A 14,940-nucleotide genomic window follows, 5' to 3' on the forward strand; every position below is an offset into this window, starting at 1 on the left:
TGCCATAAATTTCTTGACACAGTTTATGGATTGTGAATTCTAGTTAGTGGCTTTAAAATGAACTGCTATTGACACCTTTCCAACCGGAGCAGTGAGCTTTTCAATTTCCTGCTGCGGCTTTTCTCTTTGACTCCAACCCAGTCTCCTATTGTTAAGGTCTACCAACAGAGGATATAGGCCACAGAAAGCATGATTTAAAAGAATTCCTCTTTTGGTAGAAATGAAGGTGATTTTTATTTAAAATTCTAAAAGGTGTGACATGTTTCTAAGTTTCCTTACTGGTTTTTAGTTTAGCAGAGTACCATTCTTTCATACAGTGTTAATAAAAATTTGTGTATATCCGTAAAAATACACTAATATAAAATGCTGAAAGAAGTGTTAAAACATGAGTTTAAAATCCAAAAAAATTTATGTTTACTTGAAACATTTCATTTCAAATGCTAATTAAGGAAATTTTCTTAAAAACAGTGAGTACAAATGTAAACTTCCCATAAATTTTTCTTCTTTGTAAAATTTTTGCTATCTAGAGATGTTGAGATGTTATCAATTAAATGGAGTTTAGGTAAGTCAAAATAATACAATACAATACAATACAATAGAAATAATACAAAAATAATGTATTGAACCTTTTAAAGAAACAACTTGTTTAAAAATTTGTTACATTAAAATATATCTTTGCGAGAGACCTTCGAAAAGTCTGACTCATTGTGCCCTGGATGCCATAAAAAGTGATCATTCCAAGGTCGAATTCATATTTTAATCTTATTTGCAGTTTTGGGGGGAATTTTCAGAGTATGGCTATTTCTTTGCATATGGGTTGGTTGTTTTTTAAGGCATCTCTGAAGTTTCTGAGTGGCAGACAGCGGGAAACCTTAATTAAAGTCCCCCCTGCTACTTATTAGCCTTGAGCAAGATACTGCCTCTGTGTTTTCTCCTTTTCTCCAATACGAGTTCAGTTCTGGACGACCTCCCCAATGTATCTTTCAACTATAAAATTGTGTCTTGGTTCAGTATTGTAATTATAGAAAGTTTAGTGGCTTAAAATCACATTTTTAAGCTATCCTAGTCGTACTTTTTAATAGAGTTCTACAAAAGAACCAGTGTTGGAGATTATTATGCTTATACAGTTATATTAATTTTAAGTGATAATATAGTCAAATAGGGTATATGAATGCCTACTGTATGCAAATCCTTGTGCTAAATCTTTCAATATTGTGTATTACTGTATATTGTTGTAAAATTGCATACATATACGTATGGCACACTGCACAAGTTTTCACATCACTGGTGAAATAGAAATTCGGCAGTTCACTCGAAAGCCATAATAAAGAAGCGTATGCAGGAAAATGTTACAGACAGGGAGCTACTCATGTGCTCTTTATGAACTCTGGATGTGAGTAAATTATCAAAATAATTGAGTACCAGATAGCTATTGATTTTATTGATGATACTATTTGGTGTAGAAAGTGAATTATGTCTTTTCCAGGCACAGGAATTGGATAATATGTGACTTAGGCAAACATTAGAAAAAAATTAACTTTGAGACAAATTTAAGTCAGCACTTAGCTCAGGAAAAGGGTAATTGATAAATAGAGATAGAAATTACTAAACATTTTAAAATGTACTTGACGTAGAAAATGTAGAGCTGTAGATAGAGTCATCTCAAGCATTATCTAGGGAGAGAGGCACTCTGTATCTGGGTGGTTCCATTCTTTTATAGTTGTAATACCAGTGGATTCCTAAAGGAAACATAACTACTCTGTTTCCTCTGTTTTATGTTTATCATGTAATTTTCTTACCTTTTCATTTCCTCAGTGAATATAATCCATAAGCCATTTTAAGTAAAAGTAAGCCATAAGCTAGTGATTTTCCAATTTTGGTGTTCATTAAAATAATTCTGGTATTTGTTAGAAGTACAGACACCTGAGCCCCACCCTAAACCTAATGAATCAGAATCTGTGGGTGTGGGATCGTGCCATCAACCAGCTCCCAGGTGATTTTTGAGAACCACTGTCCTAAGGAATAACCACTCCCAGTTCTTGTAATGGTATGTCTACCCTTACAAGAAAAAATTTAGAGTATTGATTTATAGGTAAATCTCCTGCTCCTTTGATTTGTATGAGTCATTTCATTAGGGCTTCTGAGTGCACTGATAAATAAAGTTTTTGATTTTATAGTGTTGAGTGAACCAGACAATCCATCACAGTCAGCAGCATTTTAACACTCCCCCAGGAGTGAAGTGTCTTTATTATCGTGACTCGTTTACCTGAGGTAAAAGGCATTAAGTCGCTTCAGTTACTTGCCAGTTTTAAGAAAGAAATTGTCTACATTGCACTGTCTCTTTTTGGGAGTATTCTATATTCATGTTCTATTTAATGCATTACAAATCCTGTGAACAATCATGTTTTATTTTTTAGTAGCATTTATGTATCTTCTGTCAGAAAAAAAGGAAAATAGCAAAAAAAAAGTAAGATTTTTCTTATTCTGTACTCAAACTATGAATTAGCTATTTCCATTGTTATTAATATGAATTTTCACTTAGTGTGCACCTGGGCAATCTGTTTTTTAACCACCTCTGAAGAAGTTCAGAAAAAATTATATGAAGAGATAGACCAAGTTTTTGGGAAGGGTCCTATTACTCCAGAGAAAATTGAGCAGCTCAGGTAAGAATACAATAAAAGGAAGAGGAGCTCATTAAAAACTGGTTTAACTATCTAATTTAAACCTAATGCTAATATCTAGGAAAGCTAAATATTTTTGTAGTATTTAAAATATTTACATACAGATTTTAATGGGTAATTTAATTTGCTTTTTAAAATCATAAAGTAGTGGGAAACTTTTGCATTAGCTTATATAAAATAGTATCAGTGATGTCAAGTAAGTGGAACCCTCATAACTGCTTGGTGGGAATGCAAAATGGTACATCCTGTTGGGAAACCATGTGGCAGAATTTTATAAAGTTAAACACACGCTTACCATATGACCCAGCAATTCTACTCCAAGGCATTTACCCAAGAGAAATGAACACATGTGTCCACACAGGGACTTGTTTGCAAACATTCATAGCAATATTATTCATAACAGCAAAAACTGGGAGCAGTCCAGATGTTCATCATCTGGAGAATAGATAAATCATGTTATATCTGTACTGTGGAATATTATCAAGTAATAAAAAGTAACACAGTATCAATACATACAATAACATGGATAAATCTCATTATTTTAAGTGAAAGAAGTCAAACACAAAGACTGCCTACAGTGTGATTTCATTTAGGTGAAATTCTAGACAAAGCAAATCTGTTGTGATAGAAAGCAGATCACTGGTTGTGTGGGGCCCGGAATGGGAGGGGATCACATTACAAAGGGGTGTGAGGAAAGTTTTTAGGGTGAGAGAACTGTTCTATATCTTGTTTGTGGTTGTGGTTACACAATTGTATGCAATTACTAAAATTCACAGGTAAAATAAGTGATTTTTTTATGTGTAAGTAATACCTTAGTTAAAAAGATTTTAAAAAACAGCAGCTATGATTGCTTAAGGGGTCGGAGTCTGAGACTGGGTAGCAAGCAACCCTACCTTGGAGCATCTTTCAACTAGTATAGAAAAGAAGATAGGGACACAGCCATTGGAAAGAACTTAAAGCCATGGGTTTCACAAGGACACTTCTGTTACAGGTTCTTCAAAATGTTGGAAGTTTTATTTATTTGATTATTTATTTAATTATTTTTTTGCTGAGGAAGATTAGCTCTGTGCCAGTCTTCCTCCACTTTATGTGTGTGCTGCCACAGCATGGCTGACGAGTAGTGTAGGTCCACGCCCAGGATCTGAACCTGCAAACCTGGGTCGATGAAGTTGAGGATGGTGAACTTAACCACTACGCCATGGGGCCTGCCCTGGAAGTTTTATTTAAATTTAATACAACTATTTTTAATTTTAAAAGTAATACATACTTTTCTTTTGAAGTTTTTGTAATACAGAAGTGTATGAAGTAGGTGGCGAAGGTCTTTTGTAAATGTCGCGTTAAGAGATAACAATTATTAACTATCTTTACTATTTTTCCAGATTTTCTCTATGCTATACATATGTATTTAAAACAAAAAATTTAAAAACATTTTAAAGTACAAAACATGTCTTAAGTTCCATTTTTTCTCTAAATATGTTGTGGACAGTAGTCTTACATGTAGCAACTTCACCACATTCAATCAGTGATCAAGTTCTGTTGATCCTAATCTCCATACAACTTCCAGCTGGAAGTTTAGTTTTAGCTCTTTCCATGGCCCCCACTCTGTCCACACCACCGTCAACTTGTCTGGGGTATTTCAGCACCCTTGGATCTTGCCCTGCTCCAGTCCTTTCTCCAGATGGCTCTTGGAGCCTGTGAGTGCACACCGTAGTCACTTTGGGTGCTTTAAATACAGATAACCTGGGACCAGTCCCAAACCAACAATCTCTGGGCGTGAGAAGGTGTCAGAACCTTCTCAGGTGATTCTAATGTGTAGCTGAGTTGAGAATCACTGTGCTAGTGACCTTTCTGGATCTGAGGAGTCACATCTGGTCAGGTGACTCCCCAGGTTAAAATCCTCCAGTGATTTCCGGTTGCCATTAGGGTAAAATTTAAACTTGCTAGCCTAGCCCATGAGGCTCTTCAAGAGCTAGGCCTTGCATTCCTCTCCCACCTCACCTCTTACTACGCAGCCGCTTCATACCCTGCGATTCACCTGCACTGAAATGCTTGTTTCTTCAAAGGCGCAGCACTCTTTCTCATCTCCCGGATTTTGCAGCCCCTTCTTTGCACAGATTCTCTTTTCGTCTCTCCTCCAGCTACCTGCAGGTTTTTGCAGGTCTCAGCCTAAGTGTTTATTTTGCGCCAAGTCCTTTCTCTGATGAGGTGCTCCTGGCCTGCGTCCCCAGCGCCCTCCACTTCCTGGATCCTCGCACTTACTTTGCAGCTTTTTAAATTGTTCTTTTTTTTTTAGAAAGTCTTTTTTTTTTTTTTAAAGGTTTTATTTTTCCTTTTTCTCCCCAAAGCCCCCTGGTACATAGTTGTATATTTTTAGTTGTAGGTCCTTCCAGCTGTGGCCTGTGGGATGCCACCTCAGCATAGCTTGATGAGCAGTGCCATGTCTGTACCCAGGATTCGAACCAGTGAAACCCTGGGCCTCCGAAGTGGGGCACATGGACTTAACCACTCGGCCACAAGGACCGGCCCCTAAATTGTTCATCCTTAATGTCCCTTCCTCTCTCCCTTCCCTTGCCAACTAGACTTTGAATTCCTTTGAGAGTATCTGTCTTGTTCACTGTTGTAGCTCAGTATCTAACGTAGTAGGTACCCAATAAATATTTGTTCAAAGAGGAAAGGATCTTTCCTCTTTTGTTTTTGTTTTTAGATATTGTAAACAATCAACATTCCTATGCTTACATCTTTACTAATATTTCCAATTGTTTCTAGTAAGGGCCTAGAAATGAAATTATTATTTAAGGATATATGCACTAGTTTAGTGTTTATGATTAGTGGCTATGAGGTAAGACGGACATGGGTTTGAATCCTGTCAACACCACTTACTTGCTCTATGATCTTAAACAATTGCCTCATTTTTTAAATCTGTAAAATTAGAATAATAGTAGCATCCATGAGGTTCTTACAAGGATTAAATGAGATACTCCATAGAAAGTATTTCACAGAACTGGCTTGTGGCAAGATTTCAGAATGTTTAGCTTTTATTCTTCTCATTGTGATGCACATTAATATTTTATATTTATTGCCAAGTTACCCTTCAGAAAGGTTGTACCAATTTATACTTCCACCAACTGGATATGAGTGTGTTTTTTTCCTTTTTTGTTAATATTGTCTATTGTCACTCTTTTTCATCTTTGCTGTTCTGGCAAGTAAAAAAAAAAAAAAGACTGCTTTGATTGGCAGTCTTTCCATTGTTAATGAGGTTGAGTATCATTTCATATATTTCCAGGCCATTTGTATTTTTTTGTGAACTGCTTTTTTATATTCTCTGTCCATATTTCTATTGGGATGTTTGATTATTTTAAGTATGGATTTTTAAAGAGCTTTTATACATTAAGGATATATTTACTGTGAATATTTTTCCTAGTTGTCTTTTAATTTTATTTATGATGATTGCAAATATTTAAAAAAATTTCTGTAGTCAGATTATTTGTGTTTTTCTTTATGGTTTCTGGCATTGTGTCAATATTTTTATAATTTTTGAGTAGAATTATAAAAATATTGTTTTGAGTTTTCTTCTGTTTTTATTTGTTTGAATTTTTACCCACCTGGACTTTATATATCTCTAATCTATAACATATTTTTATTCAAGCAAATAAGAATTATGATGTGACTATTTCAAATTAGGAAGGTTATGAAAGTTGTTGAAAGACATTTTAAAATGTATGTACATTTCAGACTGCCTCTTCCAAAGTAAAGCTCTTCAAAAAAAATTTTTTTAACAGATATTGTCGGCAAGTGCTTTGTGAAACTGTTCGGGCTGCCAAGCTGACCCCAGTTTCTGCTCGGCTTCAAGATGTTGAAGGAAAGGTTGACAAATTTATTATTCCTAGAGAGGTAGGGAACATTTGGTATGCTTAACTCATTCGCTTACTCTTTTCAACTCTTTTAGTGTGCATTTTTAAATTTTATTGTTTAAAGTGTCCAATAAATGCTACCTATTATTAAATCAAAGACATAATTGTTTTAAATGGGAAAGTACTATATGCTTATTTTAAAGTTCAAACAATATAAAAGAAAGGCTCCTTTCCCCATGAGTACTACTGTTAATAGTTTAGTGTGTATTTTTGTAGGTCTTTTTCTGTGTATGTATATTACTCTGTGTGTCTGTATGTATACACATACATGTGTATGTATTTTAAAACTGAATTTATACGTGAAAAGTTTCTCTTCATGTATTGTTCTTTAATTTTCTTCTTTTATTGAGTGCATGATGGCTATGAATACAACTGGCACTTAAAACAGATTCAACTCATTATTTTAATGATGCATAATATTCCACTGTATGACTGTACCGTGATTTATTGAAGTAGTCCCCACTGATGGAAATTTAGATTGACATTAATTTTTTTCTTATTACAAATTATATGCTTGTACAGGTATTGGGTAGAGCCTTGGAGATGGAGTTTTTTTGGGTCAAAGTGCATATGTATGTTAAATTTAAATTGCCCTCTAAAAGGCAATTTATATTTTTAGCAACAATGTATGAGAATGCTTTTTTCTCCATATCCTTACCACCTCTAGATTTATGAACCTTTTGCAGATATTTTGCAAATCTTATATGAAAAATTCTCTCATTATTTTAATTTGCTTTTCCTTGATCATTGTAGAGATTGAGCAGCTTTTCATGCATATATTAACAGTTTGTATTTCTTCTTTTGTGAATTATCTGCTTGGAACTCATTCTTTTTCTAGTGAGCTTATGTCTTTTTGTATATTATATGTACTAACGCTTCCAGTTTTATGGCAAATATTTTCTTCCAGTTTATTTTTATCTTTCACTGATGCTTATAGTGTATTTTGTTTTGTTTTTACTGGATGCAGGTTTTAAATTTTTATTTAGTTAAATCTGTTACTCCTTTATGGCTTCCAGACTTCGTGACATGCTTAGGGGAGGCCTTCCCCACCCTAAGGTCACCAGAGTAATGGCCTGTCTTTTCTTGTATTATTTTATATGTTTATTTTGTATTCGTTATCTATGATATAAGAGCATTTAGGCTGAGTTGGCTTTCTGGGAGTCATGTTGTCTCTTTCGGCCTTGATTAACTAGAGTAACTTTTTTTTCACAGACTCTTGTCCTTTATGCCCTTGGGGTGGTACTTCAGGATCCCCGTACTTGGCCGTCACCACACAAGTATGAAATATCTGTTATTGTGTTTGTGATGATTGATTCTTATGTATTTGCATGTTTTGCATCCTTTTCCAAGTTTTGAGGAGAAAATTCAATATGTGACAATGTTACAACAAAAGAAAGCCATTGCCTTCCTTTTGTCTTCTGCTCACTACTTTTCTTCATGAATAGGCCGTCTGCTGTTCTTTGTGTCCCCTGTTACCACTTCTGTCCTAAGCTCTGTCTCGTTACCTGATCTCTACAGTTGTCCTTTAATTTCAATGGTATTTTGGGATTCTTTTGTTGGTAAGTAGGTATTGCTTATGTAATTTCTGTGTTTTCCTGCTGTTGGTCTCAATTACTAAGCTTTTAGTCGAATTCAGAAAATAGATGTTGTGTGTGTATGTGTTGTGTGTGAGAATGGCAAGGGAGGGGAAAGATGAAGAACAAAGCTACTACTGTTTGCCTCCTACATAGGCATCTAGTGAAATCTTCCTTAAAGAAATGGGTTAAGATTTACTGCCTCGGAAGAAGGTTATGTATTGAGTTGATTAGGGTAAGACAGCTGTGGGAAGTGCAGGGGGCAAGGCTGGCATGGTTGAACTACTAGGAAACCTACTTCTGGAGTATAAGGTTGGGGCTTATTGAGTGTTCCTGTCAATTTAGTTTTTAATATTATAATGATATTAAAGAAAGTCTGTTAATAAATGAAATAGATATACGTTGGTGGAAAAATGTGTACTTAGAATTATAAAAATCTAAAATTTCAAATTTTAAAATCTTTAAAAAAATTCTCATGTGGGAAAATGCCAAGTTTTTGATAAAATTTAAGGGTAATATGAAAAATATAAGCACTTTGCTGGAACTTTTGACACTATTTCTATCCTCAAAACACTCAGAGAATCTAGGTTATAAATTGAAGATACTGAAAAGAATATATGCTAAAAATGTGGAAATAATTTTTAGGACTCAAATGTAATCAAATTTAGGAAATGTTAGTAATAATGTTGTATGCCAAGGAAAAGCTTTCTGAACTTGGGCACCTCCTTACCCATTCCTGGTGAAACATCCAGAGATTCATTTTTGTCAGCACCTTGAGATGATCCTTGAGAGAGAGTTCACAGGAACAAAAATGTACATAGGTCTGAGATAGACCCTGTAAAGACAATTGATTAATTGCAGCTTAAATACAGTTGTCACACAGAGATGAAGAGATCGACTTTTTCCACTTCACTTAATGCCCTTGAGGTCAAGGTAGGATGTTGCATATCTTTTTTTAATTTATTTTTTTGAGGAAGATTAGCCCTGAGCTAACATCCACCTCCAATCCTCCTTTTTGCTGAGGAAGGTTGGCCCTGAGCTAACATCTGTGCCCATCTTCCTCTACTTTATATGTGGGATGCTGTCAGCATGGCTTGATAAGCGGTGCATAGGTCCACACCCAGGATCCAAAGCGGCAAACCCTGGGCCATCAAAGCACCAGAACTTAACTGCTGCCACTGGCCGGCCTTGGGATGTTTCGTATCTTTTTATGGCTGAATAGTATTTTGTTGTCTGGATGTACCAGAATTGGTTCAACTTTTCACTCACTGAAGGACATTTGGGTTGTTTTTAGTGTTTTGCTATTATGAGTGAAGCTGCTGTGAATATTTGGGTGCAGGTTTTTGTGTGAACGTAGGGTTTCATTTCTTTGGGATAAATGCCCAAGAGTGCGATTTCTGAGTCATATGGTTAGTGCCTGTTTAATTTTGCAAGAAACTGCCAGGCTATTTTTCAGAGATCCTCACCAGCAGTATTTGAGAGATTGAGCGTCTCTGCAGCCTCAGTAGCATTAACTATAATCACTATTTTTAATTTTAGTTCTAATAGGTATGTGGTGATATTTCATTGTGGTGGTCATAAGTTTTCTTTTTGAGTGAGTAACTGACATTAACTTATTCTCCCCCTAGAAAAATGTCTAGATACGATTTATTTACAAAAACAAATGTATTTGCATTATTACTGTTAACAGATTAGCAGTGTTTCAGAGCACGAAACCCAGGGTCAAGTTCTACGATTTAAACGGGTGATAATATAAAAATTACTCTATACCAGATGGTGAAATATTATCAACTTTAAAAACCAGATTAAAATAATATTCTCAACAGAAAAGGATGAAGGCAAACGTCAAAAACCTCAATATGGACTGGGACCAAGATGGTGACATAGCAGGCTGCTGAATTTCCCTCCTCCCACGGACACACTGAATCTTTAGCTACACGTGGAACATTTCCCTCTGAGAGAAATCTAGAAACTGGCTGAGTGACTCCTACACATTGGACAAATGAGGAAATATGTTGAAAGGGTAGGAAAGGCTGAGAATCTTGACATAAACCCCACCCCCAGCACAGTGCCATGCAATTGGGAGGGAACCCCCTACTCCCAGCTTCTCCCTGAGGACCAGAGGGTTAGGATTGCACATTTATTGCCCCAGCTTTGAGGACTCACACCTGAGTGATGGGCTTCCAAAACACTTAGCTCTGAAAGCCATCGGGGCTTGCGTTCATGAGTCCTACAGCATTGTAGCAAACAAAGAAGCAGCTCTTAATGGGAGCATTGTGGGAGCGTGAGTGCTCCCTGTGGCTTTTCTACAGTGGCTCAGTGCAGAAAAACACCCAACTCCCAGTCTTTCCCTGGAAGGAGGTTGACTGCATACTTTATGAGCTGCTGCCTGAGGGTCCAGCCTCTAATTAGCGCTCAATCTAGTTACTGGCTGTGATGCCCCTGGAGCTGGGGGAACCAGTGGGCACGTCCCCCACCTCCTCCCTTGACTCCAACAATAAAATCAAGTTGTCAGCTTGATTTTGACATCTCCCTTGTGCACACATGTAGTGCCCCAACTTTTATGGCTGCCATCTGAGGGATGTGTCCCAAATCACCTAGCTCTGATAGCCAGAGGGTCTTGCATTCATAAGTTCCACAGAACTAGAGCAAACAAAGAAGCTATTGTTAACGAGCAAGCAGGTACTTCCTGTGGCTAGCCCCCAAAGTTCAGTACAGAGGGAGCAGGCAGAAATGCCCATCTTCTAGTCTTTCTCTGGAAGGGGTTTGACTGCATACCTCACAAGCTCCTGGCTGAGGGTCTGGCATCTAATTACCACACACCAGGTGCTGGCTGTGATTTTCCCTGGAGCCTGAAATAGCTGGTGGACACTTCTCCTACCTTCTCCTTCCAACTTGCGCCGTTAATAAAGCCAACTTGCCTATACCTCTCAGGAAGGAGCTTGTCCATACATCTAGCAGTTCAGTTTTTATGGCTACCACTGAGGGATGGGCCCCCTCCCCTAGCTGTGACAGCCCACAGGACTTGCATTTATGAGCCCACAAGACTATATAGCAAACAAAGAAACAGTTTTGAAATGAGTGCAGGAGCACCCCCTGTGGCTGTACACCTGGGCTCCGCACAGAGGGAACAGACGAGAACACCTGTCTCCCAGTTTGTCCTTGGAAGGAATTTAACTACATACTTTCTCAGCTTCTGCCTTGATAGTCCGTCTTCTAATCAACCTGCCTCTGTGCTGACTGTGGTCCTCTCCCTTTGGACAGCAACACATCTTGGCATACCTTCAACTACTGGAAGCCTCTGTGAACAAAGACAGCAGCTTGGACAATCACAAAGGTTTGAGAGGCAACCAGGAGCCTGGGCTAGGCTAATTAATAAGATTCATCTACACAAGACTGCTCTCAAGACTAGAAGAGGTGACTGTTGTATCTAATATGAAGAAACCAACACAAGGAGTCACAAAAAATTAAGAAATGAGGGAATATGTTCCAAACAATAAAGCAAGGTAACTCTCCAGAAACTGATAGTAATGAAATGGAGATAAGTGATTTACCCAATGGAAAATTCAACGTAACAATCATAAAGATGCTCACAGAGGTCAAGAGTGCAGTGTATGAACAAAGTGAGAATTTCAATAAAGGGATAGAAAATATAAAAAAGTACCAAACAGAAATCACAGAGCTGAAGGATACATTAACTGAACTGAAGAATTCAGTAGAGGGGTTCAAAGCAGACTAGATGAAGCAGAAGAAAGGATCAGTAAACTTGAAGACAGGGCAGTGGAGTTCATCCAGTCAGAGGAGCAAAAAGAGTGAAGATAACTTAAGGGGCTAAGGGGCACCATGATGCAGAGCAATATCACATTACGCTTGTCTGAGAAGGAGAAGAGAGAAAGGGGTAGAGAAAGCTTACTCAAAGAAATAATGGCTGAAAACTTCCCTACCTGGGAGAAGAAACAGACATGCAGATTCAAGAAGCCTGAAGAGTACCAGAAAAGGTGAATTAGAGAGACCCACACCGAGACACATTATAATTAGGTTGTCAGAAGTTAAAGACAAAGAGAGAATCTTAAAAGCAACAAGAGAAAAGCAACATGTTATATACCAGGGAACCCCCATGACACAATCAGCAGATTTTTCAGGGTAAACTTTGCAGGCCAGAAGGGAGTGGGATGATATATTCAAAGGGCTGAAACAAAAAAAATGGCCATGCAAAAATACTCTACTTGGCAGAATTGTCCTTTAGAACTGAAGGAGAGAGAGAATTTTCTAGACAAAGAAAAGCTGAAATGTTAAAGGGAGTTCTTCAAGCTGAAACAAAAGGATGCTACTTAGTAACATGAAAACATATGAAAGCATAAAGTTCATTGGTAAAGGTAAATATATAGTTAACATGAATAATATTGTAGTGGTCATGGGTAAATCACTTTTAACTGTAGTATAAAGGTTAAAAGACAAAACTATTAAAAATAACTAAAACTATAATAATTTATTAATAGTACACAATATAAAAAGATATAAAATGTGACGTCAGAAACATAGAATATCAGGAGAGAATATGAGAACGTAGAGCTTTTGTATGTGTTTGAACTTAAATTATCAGCTTTAAATAAACAGTTATAACTATAATATGTTTTATGTAATCCTCCTGGTAACCACAAAGGAAAAATCTATAGTAAATAACACAAAATATAAAGAGGAAGGAATCACAGCATCTCACTACATAAGATCATGAAATCACAGAAGAAGAGAGCAAAAGAGGAAGAAAGGAATAAAGGAACTATACATTGCTAGAAACAAAATGGCATTAGTACATCCATACCTATCAATAATTTCTTTAAGTGTATACGGACTAAATTCTCTAATCAAAGACACAGAGGGGCTGAATGGATAGTATAACAAGACCTTACTATATGCTGTCTCCAAGAGACTTCAGCTATAAGGACACACACAGGCTGAGAGTGAAGGGATGGAAAAAGCCGTTCCACACAAATGGAAACCAGAATAAAGTAGGGGTAGGTATACTTACATGAGACAAAATAGATGTCAAGCCAAAAGCTGTAATGATATAAAGAAGATCCTTAGTGACAGTGATAGTGATAAAGATAGTGATAAAGAGGTCAGTTCATCAAGAGGATATAACACTTGTACATATTTATGCACCTAACATTGGAATGCCTAAATTAATAAAGCATATATTAATAGATCTGAAGGGAGAAATAGATAACAATACAGTAATAGTAAGGGGTTTCGATACCCCGCTTTCGACAATGGGTAGAGCATCCAGACAGAAAGTCAATAAGGGAACATTGTATTTTAACCACACGTTAGATCAGATGGAACTAACAGACACAGGCAGAACATCCTGTCCAGCAGCAGCACAATACACATTCTTCTCACGGGTGCATGGAACGTTCTACAGGATGTGTCATGTTAGGCCACAGAACAAGTCTTAATAACTTTAAGAAGATTGAAATAATATCAACTATCTTTCTGACCACAAGGAGGAAAAAAAACCGAGGAAGAATCTCACTGAACAAACAGCTGTAGGTATCATGTATATTTCCAGAGAATTGTATTTAATATTTTTATATATTTGCTCACAGTGGTTTGTTACATTCAAACTGGATACCTATCGCAAAATGCTGTAGCTTATAATGAACTCTTAAATATTTTGTTGATGTCTTCATAGACCTTATTTTCTTAGACAATGTATAAATAGATAATTACTACTATTAAGAGTGTGTCAAGTTTGTAAACCTAACTTTTAAAATGCCAAATTCTTTTTTTGATTACATGTTTAAAAATCTTGGGGAAAAAATTGTTTTTTTTATTGAGTAAAAAAAAAAATCCAGTATGAAATGGGAAGTCAATTACAAGAAGAAAACTGGAGGGGCCGGCCCGGTGGTGCAGTCGTTAAGTGTGCACGTTCCGCTTCGGCAGCCTGGGGTTCGCTGGTTCGGATCCTGGCTGCGGACATGGCACTGCTTAGCACGCTGTGCTGTGGCAGGCGTCCCACATATAAAGTAGAGGAAGATGGGCATGGATGTTAACTCAGGGCCAGTCTTCCTCAGTGAAAAGAGGAGGATTGGCAGCAGTTAGCTCAGGGCTAGTCTTCTTCTTCTTCAAAAAAGGAAAACTGGAAAATTCACAGATATTGGGAGATTAAACAACTTGCTAGTGAAGAACCAGTGGGTCCAAGAAGAAATCAAAAGAGAAATCAAAAAATATCTCAAGACAAGTGAAAATGAGAGCACAACATACCAAAACTTACAAGGTGTAGCAAAAGCAGTTCTTGCAAAAGCACTGCAAAAGCAATGAATTAGAAAAGGAAGAACAGAGCCAAAAAGTCAGTAAAAGGAAGACAATGACAAAGATCAGAGTGGAAATAAATGAAATAGAGACTAGAAAGACAATAGAATAGATCAGTGAAACTAAGAACTGGTTTTTTGAAAAGATGAGCAAAATTGACAAACCTTTAGCTAGACTAAGAAAAAAAATAATGAAGGCTCAAAGTTATAAAATGAAAAAAGAAACATTATAACTGATAACATATAAATACAAAGGATCATAAAAAATTACTATGAAAAATTATTAGCCAACAAATTATATAACCTAGAAATGGATAAATTACTAGAAACAAAACCTACCAAGATTGAATCATGAAGAGATAGAAAATCTCAACAGACCAGTTACTAGTAAGGAGATCAAATCAGTAATCAGAAACGTCCCAACAAAGGAAAATTCGAGACCAGATAGCTTCCCTGGTGAATT

At 36.7% G+C, this 14,940-nt stretch overlaps 1 protein-coding gene across 2 annotated transcripts in view; it reads left to right on the forward strand.

The window, feature by feature from the left end:
• Positions 1-14,940, forward strand: part of LOC124238408 (cytochrome P450 20A1) — a 57,920-nt gene that overhangs the window by 34,926 nt on the left and 8,054 nt on the right. For both annotated transcript variants that reach the window (XM_046659355.1, XM_046659354.1), the window contains 3 exons: positions 2,543-2,663; positions 6,461-6,572; positions 7,805-7,869. In XM_046659355.1, coding sequence (XP_046515311.1) covers positions 2,543-2,663; positions 6,461-6,572; positions 7,805-7,869 — 298 coding nt within the window. The remainder of the gene's footprint in view (positions 1-2,542; positions 2,664-6,460; positions 6,573-7,804; positions 7,870-14,940) is intronic.

This window comes from Equus quagga, chromosome 4, assembly GCF_021613505.1.
Source record: "Equus quagga isolate Etosha38 chromosome 4, UCLA_HA_Equagga_1.0, whole genome shotgun sequence".
Classification (NCBI taxonomy): domain Eukaryota; kingdom Metazoa; phylum Chordata; class Mammalia; order Perissodactyla; family Equidae; genus Equus; species Equus quagga.